This window comes from Taeniopygia guttata, chromosome 2 (assembly GCF_048771995.1).
Source record: "Taeniopygia guttata chromosome 2, bTaeGut7.mat, whole genome shotgun sequence".
NCBI classification, from domain to species: Eukaryota; Metazoa; Chordata; class Aves; order Passeriformes; family Estrildidae; genus Taeniopygia; species Taeniopygia guttata.
In genome coordinates this window covers 540,146-558,347 of record NC_133026.1, presented here as the reverse complement: position 1 = coordinate 558,347, position 18,202 = coordinate 540,146, and the positions used below count along the sequence as shown (strand labels likewise).

Sequence of the window (18,202 nt, the reverse complement as noted above, 5' to 3'; positions counted from 1 at the left end):
CCGGGCTCACCGGGCACGGGGAAGGGCCGGATCCCGGGCTCACCGGGCACGGGGAAGGGGCCGGATCGCGGCACCCACAGGGCTCGGGGAAGGGGCGGGATCCCGGGCTCACCGGGTACGGGGAAGGGGCCGGATCCCGGGCTCACCGGGCAAGGGAGAGGGGCGGGATCCCGGGCTCACCGGGCACGGGGAAGGGGCCGGATCCCGGGCTCACCGGGCACGGGGAAGGGCCGGATCCCGGGCTCACCGGGCACGGGGAAGGGGCCGGATCGCGGCACCCACAGGGCTCGGGGAAGGGGCGGGATCCCGGGCTCACCGGGCACGGGGAAGGGGCCGGATCCCGGGCTCACCGGGCACGGGGAAGGGACCGGATCCCGGGCTCACCGGGCACGGGAGAGGGGCGGGATCCCGGGCTCACCGGGCACGGGGAAGGGACCGGATCCCAGCCCGGCCCCTTCCGCCGCCGCCATCGGCCCCGCCGGCATGCAGCGGGTGAGCCCGGGCCGTGCCCGGGGCCGGGCGGGCAGCGGCGCCGTGCCCTGCCCCGGGGCGGGGGGCTCCGGGGGTCCCGCGGAGGGGAACGGGGGGTTGGCGGGGCCGTCCCGACGCCTCCGGTGAGGAGCGGCGGGGCTCGGGCGTGCCCAGCGTGAGCCCCCCGCTGTCCCTGCCAGGGGCTGCCCCCCGAGGTGACATTCGAGGAGGTGGCCGTGTCCTTCTCCCCCGAGGAGTGGGCGCAGCTGGCGCCCTGGCAGCGGGCGCTGCACCGGGAGGTCATGGGCGACAACTACGACCTGGTGGCCAGCCTGGGTGAGGGGACGGGGGCGTGGGGATGGGGGTGCACCGGGGATGGGGGTGCCACGGGCTGGGGGTGCCATGGGGCTGCTCAGGGCAGGGGGTGCCACGGGGCTGGGGGTGCCCGGGGCAGGGGGTGTCATGGGGCTGGGGGTGACCAGGGCTAGGAGTGCCACGGGCAGGGGACACAGCTGAGGGGGGCGGTTCAGGGGCTCAGCTGGGGGGTCCGGAGGCCGAGCCGGGGTTTGCGGGGTTGGCTGGGGGTCTGAGGGCCCGGTCGGGGTTCAGAGGCTCAGACTGAAGACCCTCCCTCCCACACAGACCCCAACTCCAAGTTCACCCACATGAAGGAGGAGTCACACGGGGGGGGTCCCTGCGCTGGGGGGCACAGCGGAGATACCGACACCAGCGACACCTGTGAGTGCCCGGGGATGCCCTGTGGGGCTGGGGGGGCGCTGGGGGGCGAGGGGCTGGCCCTGGCCCCGTGTGACACCCCCTGACCAGGTTGGGAGTGCCCCGGGGTGTCACAGGGCGGTCGTGGCAGTGGCGGTGGGGCCGGGACCGCCCCGCGGTGTCACGGGGCGGTGGGGCCGGGACTGCCCCGGTGACGCTCCGCTCCCAGCAGGTGCCTCGAGCGGTTCTGACACCGAGGATGTCGCCGAGGGACGCGGGGAACCGGGGGCCGGTGTCCCCCCCTCCGGCCGCCGTGACACCGAGCGCGGGGGCCGTGGCCGGGCCGTGCCCCGGCGGGTCCCGGGCGGCAGCGGCGGGGCCGAGGCGGAGCCGGACCGGCCGTACCCGTGCGGCACCTGCGGCAAATCCTTCCGGCACCGCCGCAGCCTCCTGGCGCACAAGAAGCTGCGGCGGGGGAACCGGGCCCGGCACGGCTGCGCCGAGTGCGGCCGCAGCTTCTGCCTGCGCGGGGACCTGCTGCGGCACCGCGACGCGCACCGGGCGCGGCCCCCGGGCCGCCGGTACCGGGCGGGCGCGGCGGGGCCGGGCGAGGAGCGGCCCTTCGAGTGCGGCCGCTGCGGGAGCAGCTTCAGCTGGAGGGAGAGCCTGGAGCTGCACCTGCGGGGACACCGCGCCGCCCAGCGCGCCCACGCGTGCCCCGAGTGCGGCCGCGTGTTCCCGCACCGCGGGCACCTCCTGCTGCACCGCCGGGCGCACTCGGGCCCGCGGCGCTTCCCCTGCGCCCGCTGCGGCCGCGCCTTCGCCTCCCCCGCCACGCTCAGAGCCCACCGCAGGACGCGGCGGCACTGCCGGGCCCGGGGCCAGGGCACCCGGGGGGACAGGGACAGGGACCCTCCCGGGGACAGGGACCCCTGTGGGGACAGCGACAGGGACCCCGGTGCGGACAGGGACAGGGACCCCCGCGGGGACAGGGACCCCTGTGGGGACAGCGACCACCCCGGGGACAGGGACCCCAGCGGGGACAGGGACCCCCCCGGGGACAGGGACAGGGACCCCCCTGCGGACAGGGACAGGGACCCTCCCGGGGACAGGGACAGGGACAGGGACCCCCCTGCGGACAGGGACCCCCCTGCGGACAGGGACCCCAGCGAGGACAGGGACCCCCGTGGGGACAAGGACAGCAATAGGGACCTTTGCGGTGACAGGGACTCACTCAGGGACAGGGATAGGGATACACATAGGGGTAGGGATGGGGATGGGGATGGGGATGGGGATGGGGACGGGGATGGGGACAGGGAGCCCTGCTGGGACAGGGACCCCCTGAGCAATAGAGATAGGGACAGTGATAGAGTTAGGGACAGGGAGCCCCGAGGCCTTGGGGACATGCTCAGGGACAGGGACAGGGACAGGGAACCCTGTGGGGACAGGGACCTGCTCAGGGATAAGAACAGTGACAGAGAACCCTGTGGTGACAGGGAACCCCTCAGGGACAGGGAACCCCTCAGGGACAGGGACAGGGAACCCTGTGGGGACGGGGAACCCCTCAGGGACAGGGAGCCCTGTGGTGACAGGGAACCCCTCAGGGACAGGGAGGTCTGTGGTGACAGGGAACCCCTCAGGGACAGGGACCTGCTCAAGGAGAGGCACCCCCGCAGGGATGGGGCCGTGCTTGGGGACAGGGACCCCCTCGAGCCCAGGGACCTGCTCAGGGCTGGGGAAGCCCTCGGGGACAGGGACCTCCCGGCGGGTGAGCAGCAGTAGCCGCGGGACCGGGGTCGTCCCGGTGCTCTGGTGGATGTGACCTCGCCGGTGCCGTGGCCACCCCGGGCGCCCCCGGAGCCACGAGCCCCCGGAGGCTTCTGGAGCGCAGAGACTTCTCCGTGTCCCTTCAGCCCTCGGGAAACCCCTCCGGGATGTGTCTCTGCGTTCCCTTTGGATCTCAAAGTCGCTGCGATGTTTCCCCATGTCCCCCTGGACCTGGGGAGGTCCCTCTGGGACGGTTCTCCACGTGCCTTTCGCGCCTCGGAACGTCTCTCCAGGAACTTCTCCGTGTCCCTTTGGACCTTGGAATGTCCTCCGGCGCTTCCCAGTTCTCGCAGACCCTCTGGGATGGTTCTCCATGTTACCTCTGCACCTGAGAAAATCCCCCAGGGATGCTTCTCCGTGAGCCCTGGGACCTCCAAGTATCTTGGAACCCTGGGAAGTCCCTCTGGGATGTTTCTCCACGTTCTCTTCAGCCACTGAAGTGCCTTTGGATCCTGGAATGTCCCTCCCGGGCATTTCCCAGTCCCTGCCAGTTCCACCTCTGGGGCAGTGCCCTGCCCCCTCTTCGTATTTAAAGCCAGAAGTTTCTTTAAGTCTATTTATTTTAAATTTTTTCTATGTCATGTATTATTCTTTCTGTTTTATTTTATTCTATTTAAGTTATTCCAGTTGTTATTATGCTTACTCCGGTTCTCCTTCTCCATTCTGTCCTTCTTATTCCATTTAATTCTATTAATTTCTATTCTATTTATTCCCTTTAAATTTTATTTATTTTAGGAGGAAGGGCAGGGAGGGAAGAAGAGGAAGGGAGGGAGGGAGGGAGGGAGGGAGGAAGGAGACTCCTCTGGGCTCTTTGTCGTGGCTGAACCATGACAGGGCTCTGGTGACAGCAGGAGGACCCCAGTGTCCCCCTCCCCCAAATAAATAAATGCCAAAACTCCGAGTTCAAGCAGAAATGAGTAAAAGTTGTGGACAGGGGGGACCCAGCGCGGGGGTGGGGGAAGATCCGCACACCCGGGGGCAGCTGCATTCCACATTCTGGAATGTTCCTGGCTGGGAATGGGTTTGGAATGGCACATTCTGGAATGTTCCCAGCCCGGAATGGGTTTGGAATGGCACATTCTGGAATGTTCCCAGCCAGGAATGGGTTTGGAATGGCACATTCTGGAATGTTCCTAGCCCAGAATGGGTTTGGAATGGCACATTCTGGAATGTTCCTGGCCGGGAATGGGTTTGGAATGGCACATTCTGGAATGTTCCTGGCTGGGAATGGGTTTGGAATGGCACATTTTGGAATGTTCCCAGCCAGGAATGGGTTTGGAATGGCACATTCTGGAATGTTCCTGGCTGGGAATGGGTCTGGAATGGCACATTCTGGAATGTTCCCAGCCCGGAATGGGTTTGGAATGGCACATTCTGGAATGTTCCTGGCCGGGAATGGGTTTGGAATGGCACATTTTGGAATGTTCCTGGCCGGGAATGGGTTTGGAATGGCACATTCTGGAATGTTCCCTGCCCAGAATGGGTTTGGAATGGCACATTCTGGAATGTTCCCAGCCCGGAATGGGTTTGGAATGGCACATTCTGGAATGTTCCTGGCTTGGAACGGCTTTGGAATGGCACATTCTGGAATGTTCCTGGCCGGGAATGGGTTTGGAATGGCACATTCTGGAATGTTCCTGGCTGGGAATGGGTTTGGAATGGCACATTCTGGAATGTTCCTGGCTGGGAATGGGTTTGGAATGGCACATTCTGGAATGTTCCCAGCCGGGAATGGGTTTGGAATGGCACATTCTGGAATGTTCCTGGCTGGGAATGGGTTTGGAATGGCACATTCTGGAATGCTCCTGGCTGGGAATGGGTTTGGAATGGCACATTCTGGAATGTTCCTGGCTGGGAATGGGTTTGGAATGGCACATTCTGGAATGTTCCTGGCTGGGAATGGGTTTGGAATGGCACATTCTGGAATGTTCCTAACCCAGAATGGGTTTGGAATGGCACATTCTGGAATGCTCCTGGCCGGGAGCTCCGCACGGGGCGCGCTGGGAATGTCCCTGGCCGGGTGGCCCCGGGCAGGGGACAGATGGTGGCGTTCCCCGGGAATGGGGACAGCTCCTGGAGCGGGGGCGGGACGCGCTGCGGGAACTGGGACACCGCGGGGCGGGAATTGCGGAGCTGGGAACCCCCGGTGCCCCCGGTGTCCCTGTCCCCCGAGGCCACCCCTGACAGTGGCCCCACTGTCAGTGCCACATCCACGCAGCTTTTAAAGCCCCGGGGCCGGACGGCTCTTTCCGGGAGGAAAATCCCCCAAACATCCCCAAAACGCCGCCCAATGCCCCTCGGTGCCACCGCGGCTGCTGCCAGCGCTGCCAGCCCTGCCGCTGTCACCTCCCTGCCACCCCCGGCTGCTTTTTTGGGATGTCCCAGTTGGAGGTGCCGGGAGCGCACGTGGAGCCGAAAGGACACGGGGGGAGGTGCCGGGCCCGGGCCTTTGTGCTGGGGACCCAAATCACCGGGAAAATTCCCCAGTTTCCCTTCGCTCTTTCTTTATTTTTTCCTTTCAGAGAAGATGACGAGGCCGGGAGACATTTTCCCAATTAAATTCCCGAAATTCGAGCGGGGCTGGGACGCTGAGGGGCCGCCAAGGACGGGACTTTGTGGGGCTCAAGCTCCTCAGTGCCAAAAATCCCGGAATTCCACTGCTGGGGCTGAGCTCCGGAGGGAGAGGGAGGCTGGGCTGGAACTCTGGCACGCGGGGTGGCAGTCGGGTCCCGAAGGACATTTCCTCCTTCCTCCACTTCCCTGGGATCCTCAGGGCCCACGGCACCTTCCCAAGGGAAGCCCAGTGTTCCTGGCTGGGAATGGGTGTGGAATGGCACATTCTGGAATGTTCCTGGCCCGGAATGGGTTTGGAATGGCACATTCTGGAATGTTCCTGGCTGGGAGTAGCTTTGGAATGACACAGTTTGAATGGGAAGTGGCTCATGCAGTGAAAGGAGGGATTCTGGAGAGAATTCCCCCTAGGATGCCTCTGGAAGCTTTGGGGGAAATTGGGGACAATGCCCTCGCTGGGATACAGTGGGTGGAGTGCTGTAATAATTGGTGGCTGTTTTTGTGAGGAAAGGGGACACTGGAAAAGGGAATGTCCCCCCAGACAGGAACCCCAAACCCGTCCCTCCAAACCATCAGGCTCCTGAGATGGAGATGGAGAATCCCCTGATGGGGACCGGGGCATCATCCTCAGCTGAGCCCCTGGCAATGACTGATGGGGAGAGAAAAGGTACATTTGGAATTGATGCAGGAAGAATTTATTCGGTGTTGAACTCCACAGCACAACTGATCTGGGAACTGCTGTGGGTGCGGCAGGGAGGAAGGGAGGGAAGGGGCCTTTGTTCCCAGCATTGACATTTAAATCAAAAAAACCCCGGGGGGGACGGACCGATTTCTGTATCTGCCTCATTCCCAGTCCCTGGCGGGGAGAGATCTGTCTGGAACATGGGATGCTCGCAGATCTTTCTGGGATGGGGAATTCAACATGCAGTACCTGAACCAAAGGGCGTTGGGGTGTTCAGGGCTCGGAGGAGCGGAAGGAACCCGGGGGCTGCAGGAACGCTGTGACCCCCCGGCTGATCACTGCGGGGTCACAGGGACCCCGCTGGGGAGGCTCCCCCAAACCTGAAGGCAGCCAGGGAAGGCAAACACCACCTTCTGTCCAGGGGGAGGCAAGGAAAGCTTTGGAAAGGCTTGGAACCTCTTTGGAGGGTGGGTCCTGGAAGGAGCGTGGGTCCTGGAAGGAGCGTGGGTCCTGGAAGGAGCGTGGGTCAGACGCTGCCCAGCAGGGCTGGCAGGAACAAGCAGAGCAGGGAGTGGGACAGTCACGTCCTCTGGACAGACAGACACAATTCTGCCTCTCGGGAGTGCACAGAGAGGAGGAGAGAAACAATCTTTGTCTCTGCTCCTTGGTTCTGCCCGTGTGCAACGTGGTGTGGAGATCGCTCACTGCAGGGATGGCTGGGCTGGATTCTGGGGAAGTGTTTGGGGTCAGTGACCGATGGATCCAGCTGTGTTGGGCTCTCAGCAGCTGGATTGGATTCTGGGGAAGTGTTTGGGGTCAGTGACCAAAGGGATAGTTTTAGTATCCTCCTTTTATATAGTATATTAATGTATTTTAGCATAGTTATAATAAAGAAATCATTCAGCTTTCTGAATTGAGTCCAACATGGTCATTCCTTCCCACTGGGTTCACCACTGGTGCTGCCCCTGTGACACTCGGGCCCCACAGAGCTGGACACGGTTCGCTCTGGAGGGAGAGAATCCAGAACCTTCCGAGTGCAGGACGAGGGCGGTGGGACCCGGGGTTTGGAGCCAGAGAGCACCAGAGCTGCTCTGTGCCACAGCTGGGCACAGCTGGATGGGAGCCAGGAGCAGGGCACGTGTCGGGATCTGAGGTATTGATGATCCCGGGGTTTAAGGTTGTTTATTCTGTTTATCTCTACCATGTTCTGCTGCCCTGCCGCAGCTCTGTCCTGCAGGGCAGCGTGTGGGGCTCTGCCCTCAGTGGGATGGTACAAACATTAAATACCACAAACTACCTGTGCTGGATTTACAATAACGTGCCAATATCTGTCACCTACGTTGGACAGTGTGTCCCCAGCCTGAACCAACAGAAAAATGCCAACACCACAGTGAAACATGGAGGGCATGAAGAAGGAGAAAAAGGACAAGGCACACCCAATTTCCTCCATCTTGTCCCCTTTGAACCCCTAATCTAGAAACCTAAAATTTTACTTTTGCACCTGTGCCACACTTAATTATTACTGATATCAAACACTCAGAGCTGGTAATTCATCCTGTAAGATTGAAAACTCTTTTCCATGGCCAGAGATCACAGCCAGTGTCTCTGGGGGCTCTGTCCAGGGGGGTTCCTGAGCCCTGAAGGGTCCCAGGGCAGCCAGAGGGAAGCTCTGGGTTCCCTCAGTCCCATCTCTGGGAGCCCCGAAGGGCCCAGCCGGGCTCGGTGCCCTGGTGTGCGCAGGTAATTGGGCAGTTAATGAGGAACAGTTAATGAGTAACAGAACTGAAACTCGCTGGGAAATGGAAACGGAACCAACACCTGCGCTGGATTGTGCCCTTTTTGTTTGTTTATTTTGTTTTTTCTTTTATAATGATCCGTCTGTAGCAGGTCGAACTTTCGCTTCCCCTTTTACAGGAGCAGAACCCGCTGGGATTTTAACCTCCCCCACTATCGCTGGTGTTATCAGTTTATTGGTTTTGGTGATTTGTTCCTGTTTTCATCCAGAGCAACCTGTTGGGAGACCAAATATTTACAGAATTATGTAAACCAAACCATTCTGTGTGCTGTTAATTTGCTTTTTGCTGATTTTATTTTGCCTTTTTATTGAAAAAGAGAGAATAATGCCAGAAAAACTTTTATCTTATGGGTTCATACTTTTGTTTCAACCAGTGAAGAATCAGAAAATCCAACCGAACTGGGAGCTGGCGTGACAATTGATGCGTATTTGGGATGGGATGGGATGGGATGGGATAATGGGATGGGATGGGATGGGATGGGATGGGATGGGATGGGATGGGATGGGATGGGATGGGATGGGATGGGATGGGATGGGATGGGATGGGATGGGATGGGATGGGATGGGATGGGATGGGATGGGATGGGATGGGGTGGGGTGGGATGGATGGGATGGGATAATGGGATGGGATGGGATGGGATGGGATGGGATGGGATGGGATGGGATGGGATGGGGTGGGGTGGGATGGGATGGGATGGGATGGGATGGGATGGGATGGGATAATGGGATGGGATGGGATGGGATGGGATGGGATGGGATGGGATGGGATGGGATGGGGTGGGGTGGGATGGATGGGATGGGATGGGGCAGTTAGCACCCACATTAAAAACGGGGCAGGAAAAACAACAGCTAGGTTTGAAAAGGAATACATTTTATTTACAGCCTCAATGGCAGCCAAGCACAGCTTTTGGTTTGGGTCAGAACTGAACCGCAGCCGCGATCCCCGGCCCCGGCACAGCGCAGGCCCGGAGTAAAAACTGCATCTCTTATAGGAAAAGGATTTCTATAGGTCTGAAAGGAAAAGCCTGTGTGCTTTCGGTTTTCTGTGAGAACTTCTGTGCATAAAGAATGTAAATATTGCACCCACATCCCACAGGACAGAGCTGGGGAACATTTCAGCTCCTGAGCCCCTCAGAGCCCCACAGCGACTCACACCCCAGAGCCCCTCAGACCCCAAATTCCTCACACCCCATAACCATCACACCCCAAAATGCCTCACACATCCCCAAATTCCCCAGACCCCAAAATGCCGCACACATCCCCAAATTCCTCACACATCCCCAAATTCCTCACACCCCTGAGCCCCTCACACCCCTGAGCCCCTCAGACCCCAAAATGCCTCACACATCCCCAAATTCCTCACACCCCATAACCCCTCACACCTCCTGTGTTTAACCATGTTTAGTACGTGCATGTAACATGTATTTTAATATTTAACCATGTTTAATACATGTATTTAACATGTATTTTAATATTTAACCATGTTTAATACATGTACTCAACGTGTTTTTTAATATTTAACCATGTTTAATACCTGCATGTAACATGTATTTTAATATTTAACCATGTTTAATACATGTATTTAACATGTATTTTAATATTTAGCCGTTTAGTCCCTGCATGTAACGTGTATTTAATATTTAACCATGTTCAATATGTGTATTTAACATGTATTTGAATGATTAACTGTGTTTAATATGTGTATTTAATGAGTATTTTAATACCTATATTTAACCGTGTTTAGTACGTGCATTTAACATGTATTTTAGTATTTAATCATGTTTGGTATGTGCATTAATGTGTATTTAAACATTAAACCGTGTTTAATATGTGTATTTAACGTGTATTCGAATATTTAACTGTGTTGAACACGTGTATTTAATGAGTATTTTAATACCTATATTTAACTGTGTTTAGTATGTGCATTTAACATGTATTTTAATACATATATTTAACCCTGTTAATCTGTATAATTAACGTGTATTTGAATATTTAACTGTGTTTAGTACATGCATTTAACGTGTATTTTAATATTTAACTGTGTTTAATACGTGTATTTAATGAGTATTTTAATACCTATATTTAACTGTGCTTAGTCCGTGCATTTAACATATATTTTAATACCTATATTTAACCATGCTTAGTCTGTGCATTTAATGTGTATTTTAATATTTAACCATGTTTAATGTGTGCATTTAACGTGTATTTTGATATTTAACTGTGTTTAGTCCATGTATTTTATGTGTAGTTTAATACCTATATTTAACCGTGTTTAGTACATGCATTTAATGTGTATTTTAATATTTAACCGTGTTTGGTATGTATATTTAACGCGTATTTGAATATTTAGCTGTGTTTAATACATGTATTAGTGAATATTTTAATACCTATATTTAACTGTGTTTACTAGGTGCATTTAACGTGTATTTTAATACCTATATTTAACATGCTAATCTGTATATTTAACATGTATTTGAATATTTAACTGTGTTTAATACGTGTATTTAATGAGTATTTTAATATTTAACCATGTTTAATACCTGCATGTAACATGTATTTCAATATTTAACCATGTTTAATACATGTGTTTAACATGTATTTTAATATTTAACCATGTTCAGTCTATGCATTTAACGTGTATTTAATATTTAACTGTGTTTAATACATTAATATAATGTGTATTTTAATATTTAACCATGTTTAGTAAGTGAATTTAACATGTATTTTAATACCTATATTTAACCATGCTTAGTCCATGCATTTAACGTGTATTTTAATATTTAACCATGTTGAATATGTGCATTTATAACCGTGTTCAGTCCATGCATTTAATGTGTATTTTAATACCTATATTTAACCATGTTCAGTCCATGCATTTAACATGTATTTTCATATTTTACTGTGTTTAGTCCATGCATTTAATGTGTATTTTAATACCTATATTTAACCGTGTTCAGTCCATTCATTTAACATGTATTTTCATATTTTACTCTGTTCAGTCCATGCATTTAACATGTATTTTCATATTTTGGAGGCCGCCAGAACAACTCGGCCCAGATGTTTTGGCTTTTCTATTTCTTACCTGGGTTATTTTTTAGTTTAAAACCACTCCTGCTATGCTCAAAGCTTTTCAAGCCCCTTGAACCACTTAAATTTTTTTTTTTTTCCTTTTAAAGCCTCTCATTTTGGGGTTTTTGTTCTTTTGAAACTGCTCATGCCCTTTATTCAGATTTTTGCTTTTAAAATAAATTATTCCATTTTTGGGGAATTCTTAGGAGCGATTTTACCTCGAGTTTGGCTTTAGCAATAATTCATCTGAGCTTTGGGGCCCTTTTGGAGCCTCTTCCCAGTTCTGTGCCTTTGAATTCACTTAAATCCCGTTTACTTTTTGGCTTTTAAAATTATTTATTCCTATATTGGGGGAGGATGTGTGTTAAACACTGACCCCATTTTCTGGGGCTTTTAGATCACTTGTCCCTGTGGTTTTTTTGCTTTAAAAGCAGTTTTTATTTCCTTTCTCTTTTTCTTTCTTTTCTCCTCTCCTCTCTTTTCCCCAGTTTCAGGAGCCTTTTAAAAAGGCATCACCATTTTGGAGGCTTTGACTTTTTTTTTTGCTTTTAAAGTTGCTTATCCTGAAGGTTTCTTTTGCTTTTAAAATAATTTGGTTTTTTCCCCTTTCACTTTAAAAATCACTTTTCCCATTTTAGAGACTTTCAAAACTAATTATCCTTTTTTTTTAAAATTTGCTTTATAAACAATATATCCTACGATATTTTTTTAGCTTTAAAACCACTTATCTCGATTTTTTTTTTTGATTTATTAAATCACTTACCTCTTCCCTTTTTTTGTTTCAATACTTGTCACTTTTTGTTCTTTTGGCTGCAAAGAAATATTTCTCCTGTGTTGATTTTCCCCCTCCATGCTTTTAAAACCACCTCCACCATTCTTCTGAGGCTTTAAAACCTCTCTTCCCCCCTTTTTTGACTTTAAAAATGACTTTTCATAGACGATTTTTTAATGGCTTCTCAAACCACTTGTTCTATTTTTTGGGACTTCAAAATCCACTTTTCCACTGGTTTAGGGGCTTTTCAAACCACTCAGGCCATTTCTCGTGGTCTTTGAAAAACCTCTTATCCCACTGTTTTCTGCTTCAAAACCCACTTATACTTTTTCTTTATTTTTATTTTATTTTTTTCCTTTTAAAACCACTTACCACAATTCTGGGGCTTTTAAACCCTCATCTCTTTTCCGGGTCCATTTTAAAATCACTTATCTTTTTTTTTTTTTTTTTTTTTTTAATTTAAAAATAACTTATCTTGGGACTTTTTTGGGTGATTTAAATCCCAATTTTGTGGCTTTTACAACCACACACCCAATTTCCAGGGCATTCTAAAATCACTTACCCCATTCCTTACTTTTAAAATTACTTATGCTGGGTTTTTTTGGCTGTTAAAACCACTCATCCCATCCCATCCCGGGGGTATTGAAAATATTGAAACAATTTCTTGGGCTTTTCAAAGGCTTTTCCTGGGGTTACATTTGCTTTTAAAACCACTTTTTTTTTTCCTTTTAAAATCATTTATCCCATTTTATTTTGCTTTTAAAACCACTTTTTTCTTCTTTTTTTTCTTTTTTTATTTTTTTTTTTCCTTTTAAAATAATTTATCCCATTTTATTTTGCTTTTAAAACCACTTTTTTTTTCTTTTTTTTTTCTTTTTTTTTTTCCTTTTAAAATCATTTTTCCCATTTTATTTTGCTTTTGAAACCACTTGCCCCGAATTTTGGGTTTTTAAAAAACCCCTTTTGTGCCTTTTGACCCAATGACCCTTTTTGGGTTTTTAACCCCTTCATCCCCGCTCGGGGGGGCGGGGTCGGGGATGCGTTGCCATGGGAACGGGATGCGGCCGCGGGGTTTGGGGGTCGACGACCCCGTTCCACGCGGATTTGGGGGTGGGCGCCCCGTTTCCATGGCAGCGGGAGGGCGAGGGACGCGTTGCCATGGCAACGGGATGCGGCCGCGGTGATGGAGGATCGGGGCGGGATTTTCCGTGGGGATTTTGGGGGCGCTGTTCGCAGCCCGGGGGGCTCCGGGGGGGTCCGGACGCCCCCGCCCCGCCCCCCCCGTGGGATTTCCCGGCGCTTCTCTCGCCTCGGCCCCGGAATTGGATCGCTCGGAGCCCCCTCGGCGCGGGGGGGGACAACGACCGGGCGGCCCCGGCGCCTCTGGGCCCCCCCCGGGTGATCATTAACCCGCGGGGGGCGGTACCGGGGGTCGGGACCGGGGGTCGGTACCGGGGGTCGGTACCGGGGGGTCCCTCCCCCCGCCCCCCCGCGTGGGCGCGATGTGGCGGAGACAGCGAAGGTGCGGACGGGGGTGCGGGGGGGACAGGCCGTGGGGACAGCGGGGACAGCGGGGACAGCGGGGACAGCGGGACAGCGGGGACAGCGGGACAGCGGGGACAGCGGGGACAGCGGTCCTGCCGGTGGCCGTGACCCCGGGCCGGCCGGGGGGCGGGGAGGGGCGGGGAGGGGCGGGGAGGGGGCAGTGCCCCTGGGGGCGGGGGGGGGGTCAGTGCCCCGGGGGGGGGTCAGTGCCCCAGGGCCGGGCACAGACCGGCGGCGCTGCTCGGATGGGGCGGCAGAGCCCGCGCAGGTGGGTGGGGGGCGTGGGGGGCTCCCTGCGGCGAGGGGGGGGCGACTCGGGGGTCCTGACACTGGGGGCTCCCCCGTGGGGAGTTTACCGCTGGGCTGGGGTTCAACAGCCGTCATGAGAGAGGGTTTTGGGGGTGCTAAGGGGCTCCGGGCTGGGTGGGAGGTTTTTGGGGGTCACCCAGTTTTTCGGGGGTTACCCCATGGTGTCCCCGGTTCCCCGGGTGACATCGATGGTACCTCTGGTTTCACTGGGGGTCACCCCATGTTCTGCCTGTTTTTTCTGGGCCCTCTGTTCCCCCCTCGGTGGTTCCTGGGGGTCCTGCCTCGGTCCCCCCGGTTTTCCCGGGAGCCGCCCCAGCTTTGCTGGATCGTGGCACTGCTGGAGCGGGGGGCGCTCAGCTGTGCCCCGTCCCCTCTCGGGGCTGACCCCGTCCCCACGGCCCCCAGGATGCGGCTGCTGGGGCTGCCCTGGGCGCTGGCCCTGCTGGTCACCGCGGCCTCCCCGGGCCCCTCCGCGGAGCCGCCGGACCCCGCGTCCATCTTCGCCGACCTGTCCCCGGCGGAGCTGCGGGCCGTGCGGGCCTTCCTGATGGCGCGGCCGGAGCTGGGGCTGTCCCCGAGCCGGGGGGGACCCCTGGCCAAGAACTCGCTGTTCCTGGCGGAGCTGCTGCCGCCCGAGAAGCGCTCGGCGCTGCGGTTCCTGGAGCGCGGCGGGGCGCGGCCGCGGCGCGAGGCTCGCGTGGTGCTTTTCTTCGGGGCGCAGGCGGAGCCCAACGTCACCGAGCTGGCCGTGGGGCCCCTGCCGCGCCCCCGTTCCTACCGGGCCCTGCCGCTGGCGGGCGGCCGGGCCGTGCCGTTCTGGGCGCGGCCGATGACCCGGCGGGAGTACGAGCTGCTGCACGAGGCGCTGGCGGCCGCGCTGGCCCCGCTGGAGCCGCTGCTGCGCGAAGCCACCGGCGGCTTCGGCTTCCAGAACTGCTCCGGCCGCTGCCTCACCTTCTCCGACGTGGCCCCGCGCGGGCTGGGCCCCGGCGAGCGCCGCAGCTGGCTGGTGATCCAGCGCTTCGTGGAGGGCTTCTTCCTGCACCCCGCGGGGCTGGAGGTGCTGCTGGAGCACCGCGACCCCGACCCGCGGCGCTGGGCCGTGCGGCGGCTCTGGTACAACGGGCGCTACTTCGGCAGCGTGCGGGAGCTGGCCGAGAGCCACGCGCGGGGGGCGCTGCCCCTGGCCCGCCTGCCCGAGCCCCCCGCCCGCCGCCTCTTCTCCAGCTACGAGCCCCGCGGCCGCTTCCCCGGCGGGGGCCGCGCCGAGGCGCACGGAGCCAAGGTGTGCGAGCCGCGGGGCCGCCGCTACCGCCTGCGCGGCAACCGGCTGGAGTACGGCGGCTGGAGCCTGGCGTTCCGGCTGCGCTCCTCCGCCGGCCTGCAGCTCTTCGACGTGCGCTTCGGCGGCCAGCGGCTCGCCTACGAGCTGAGCGTGCAGGAGGCCATCGCCTTCTACGGCGGCCACTCGCCCGCCGCCATGCAGACCAAGTACATGGACGCGGGCTGGGCCATGGGCGCCTCCAGCTACGAGCTGGCGAGCGGCGTGGACTGCCCCGAGACCGCCGCCTTCCTGGACGCCCACCACCTCCTGGACGCCGACGGCCCCGTGCGCTTCCCCCGCGCCCTCTGCGTCTTCGAGCTGCCCACGGGCGTTCCCCTGCGCCGCCACTTCGACAGCGACTTCCAGGGCGGCTTCCACTTCTACGCGGGGCTGGAGGGACGGGCGCTGGTGCTCAGGACCACCTCCACCGTCTACAACTACGACTACATCTGGGACTTCCTGCTCTACCCCAACGGCGTCCTGGAGACCAAGGTCCACGCCACCGGCTACATCCACGCCACCTTCTACACGCCCGAGGGCCGGCGCTACGGCAGCCGCGTGCACAGCCACCTCCTGGGCAACGTCCACACCCACCTGGTGCACTACAAGGTGGACCTGGATGTGGCAGGTGAAGGGCCCTGACGGCTCCCGACACCCCCTGGCCGAGGGGAGGGTGCCGGGAGAGAGGCTGGACCCACGGGGGGTTCCAGGGGCCGAGGTGCCTTGTTTCTGGAAGGGTGGCATCACCTGGGCACCACCCGCACCCTCAGGTGACGATCCCCTCCGTGGTGGCGTCTCTGCAGGGTCGCGTCCCTCCGTGGCAGTGGGATCTCCCGGCCCTGGTGACATCTGGGGCTCGGGCCCTCCGTGGCATCTCTGCAGGGCCCCGGTCCCCCACGGGTGATGGCATCTGCCTGGGGTCCCAGCCCCTCATGGTGGCATCTCTGTGGAGTCCCAGCCCCCCGTGGCTGATATTCCCCAGGGCGTCTCCCGGTGTCTCAGCCCCTCGTGGTGGCGGCGGCATCCCCGAGGTGTCGCAGCCCGCTGTGGTGGCCTCTCCTCAAAGGGCTTCCTCTGCATGCTGGGGTACCAAACTGGACCCCAGCCCACCACGACGGCTCGATTGTGGGGTCACAGTCTTCCGGGGGGTGGCATCTCAGCCCTCCGTGTTGGCATCTCCATGAGGTCCCAGTCCCCGTCCTGCGGTGTCCCACCCCTGCAGGGCGGCACCTGGGCGGTGTCCCACCCCCACACCCCGGGGAGCTGTCCCACCGCGCCCCCTCCACCGACACCCGGTCCCCGCAGGCTCCGGGAACAGCTTCGAGACGATGGACATTCGCTTCGAGAACATCTCCAACCCCTGGAGCGCGGGGGCGCGCGTGGTGCAGCCGCGGCTGCACCGGGAGCCGCGGCGGCGGGAGCGGGAGGCCGCGCTGCCGCTGGACCGGCCCGTGCCCCGGTACCTGCTCTTCTCCAACCCGCGGCGGCGGAACCGCTGGGGCCACCGCCGCACCCTCCGCCTGCAGCTCAGCTCCCACGCGGGGCCCGTGCTGCCCCGCGGCTGCCGCGAGGAGCGCGGCGTCACCTGGGCCAGGTGGGCACCGGGGGTTCCGCGGCGTGGGCACGGGGCCCACGGGGACTCCAGCGTCACCAGGCGGGGCACCTGTGCGGCACGGCGTCCTTGCCCTGGCCGCGCCTTCCTGGCACATCCCCGTCCTGCCCTGGGGCTGGGGTCGGTCCTTGGGGAACCTCCAGAACTGGGAACGGCCCTGGGAGCTGCAGCGGCCCGTGGCAGTTTGGGGCACCCCGGGGCCGAGGGGGCTGGCCGAGGGAACCCCTGGGAGCCGAAGAGTCTCCGGGAGCTGTGAAACACCTTGGGAGATGAGGGAGCCCTGGAAATGGGGATCCTCCCAAGATCTGGGGATCCTCCAGGGTTGGGAAACCCCTCAGGGTTAGGAATTCCCCTGGACTTGTGGAACCCCTCAGGAGCTGAGGAGCGCACAAAGCTGGGGACCCCCACGCCCCTCAGCGGTCCTGTGTCCCCCTGACGTGACTGGGCCGTGGGTGGCACGGTCGGGGGGCCGGGGCAGGGGTGGGACAGGAGCTCCCAGCCCCCAGGCTGACCCTCTCTCGCCGCAGGTACCACCTTGCCGTGACACGGCGCCACGAGAACGAGCCAAGCAGCAGCAGCATCTACAGCCAGAACAACCCCTGGGACCCCCCGGTCACCTTCGAGAGCTTCATCCGCGACAACGAGACCATCGAGGACCAGGTGACACCAGGGGACACTGGGCACACGGGGCTGGCGGCTGCTGAGGGCCGGGGGGGTTCATCCCCAGAGCGGGGCCACCTCCGGGGGCTCCCCAGCTCCAGAGGGGCGCCCCGGCTCCTGCGGGGGGTCCACGGTGCCACCGAGGCCGCGGTGTGTCCCCCCAGGACCTGGTGGCCTGGGTGACCGTGGGCTTCCTGCACGTGCCCCACGCCGAGGACATCCCCAACACGGCCACCCCCGGCAACGCCGTCGGCTTCTTCCTGCGCCCCTTCAACTTCTTCAACGAGGACCCGTCGGTGGCGTCGCGGGCGCCGGTGATCGTGCGGCCCCTGGACCCCCCGGCCTGCTCCCGCCTGCAGATCCGCCGCTGGGCCCCGGCCAGCCCCGGGCCCTGCGTGCCCCCCGAGCCCTTCTCCTACAACGGCACCTACCGCCCGGTGTGACGGGGACATGGGGACACCGAGCCGGGGCTGCGCTGGCACCGCCCGGTGTGACGGGGACATGGGGGCACCGAGCCGGGGCTGTGCTGGCACCTCCCGGCCCAGCGCCACGGGGACATCACTGCCAGGTCACACGTGTCACACACTGCCACACGCCAGGCCCAGGCGCTGTCACCTCCTCTGACCTGGCCCCAGCACCACGTGGGACCCCAGTGACACCGCGGTGTGGGACGTGTCACACTGTGCCACCTGCCAGGCTCAGTAAAGGTGATGCCAACCCTTCCGCCACCACGCGGGTCACTGGTGCCACCAGGCCCTGGGCTAGGGGACACTACACGGTGTCACACGGTGCCATACGCCAGTAAAGGCAACGTCACCTCTGCTGGCACTGGCAGCACGAGGACGCCGGTG

The 18,202-nt window shown here is 58.3% G+C and overlaps 2 protein-coding genes across 3 annotated transcripts; both read left to right on the top strand.

Moving 5' to 3' along the window:
• The first annotated feature begins 296 nt into the window (after window positions 1-296).
• On the top strand, window positions 297-8,475 carry LOC115494107 (uncharacterized). The gene is made up of 4 exons (XM_072925187.1): window positions 297-807; window positions 1,114-1,209; window positions 1,418-2,185; window positions 8,435-8,475. Exons 1-4 carry the CDS (start codon window positions 774-776, stop codon window positions 8,473-8,475), a joined length of 939 nt encoding a protein of 312 aa, XP_072781288.1. The 5' UTR covers window positions 297-773.
• A 4,707-nt stretch (window positions 8,476-13,182) lies between these two features.
• AOC1 (amine oxidase copper containing 1) lies at window positions 13,183-17,935 on the top strand. 2 transcript variants are annotated; one of them, XM_030266915.4, is made up of 5 exons: window positions 13,183-13,423; window positions 14,161-15,707; window positions 16,385-16,673; window positions 17,219-17,351; window positions 17,516-17,935. In XM_030266915.4, the coding sequence occupies exons 1-5, from the start codon at window positions 13,404-13,406 to the stop codon at window positions 17,792-17,794; spliced, it is 2,268 nt and encodes a 755-aa protein (XP_030122775.4). In that variant the 5' UTR covers window positions 13,183-13,403; the 3' UTR covers window positions 17,795-17,935. The 2 variants fall into 2 exon arrangements, with proteins under 2 accessions (XP_030122775.4, XP_030122776.4); XM_030266916.4 differs by lacking the exon at window positions 13,183-13,423 and adding an exon at window positions 13,639-13,714.
• The last annotated feature ends 267 nt before the right edge of the window (window positions 17,936-18,202 follow it).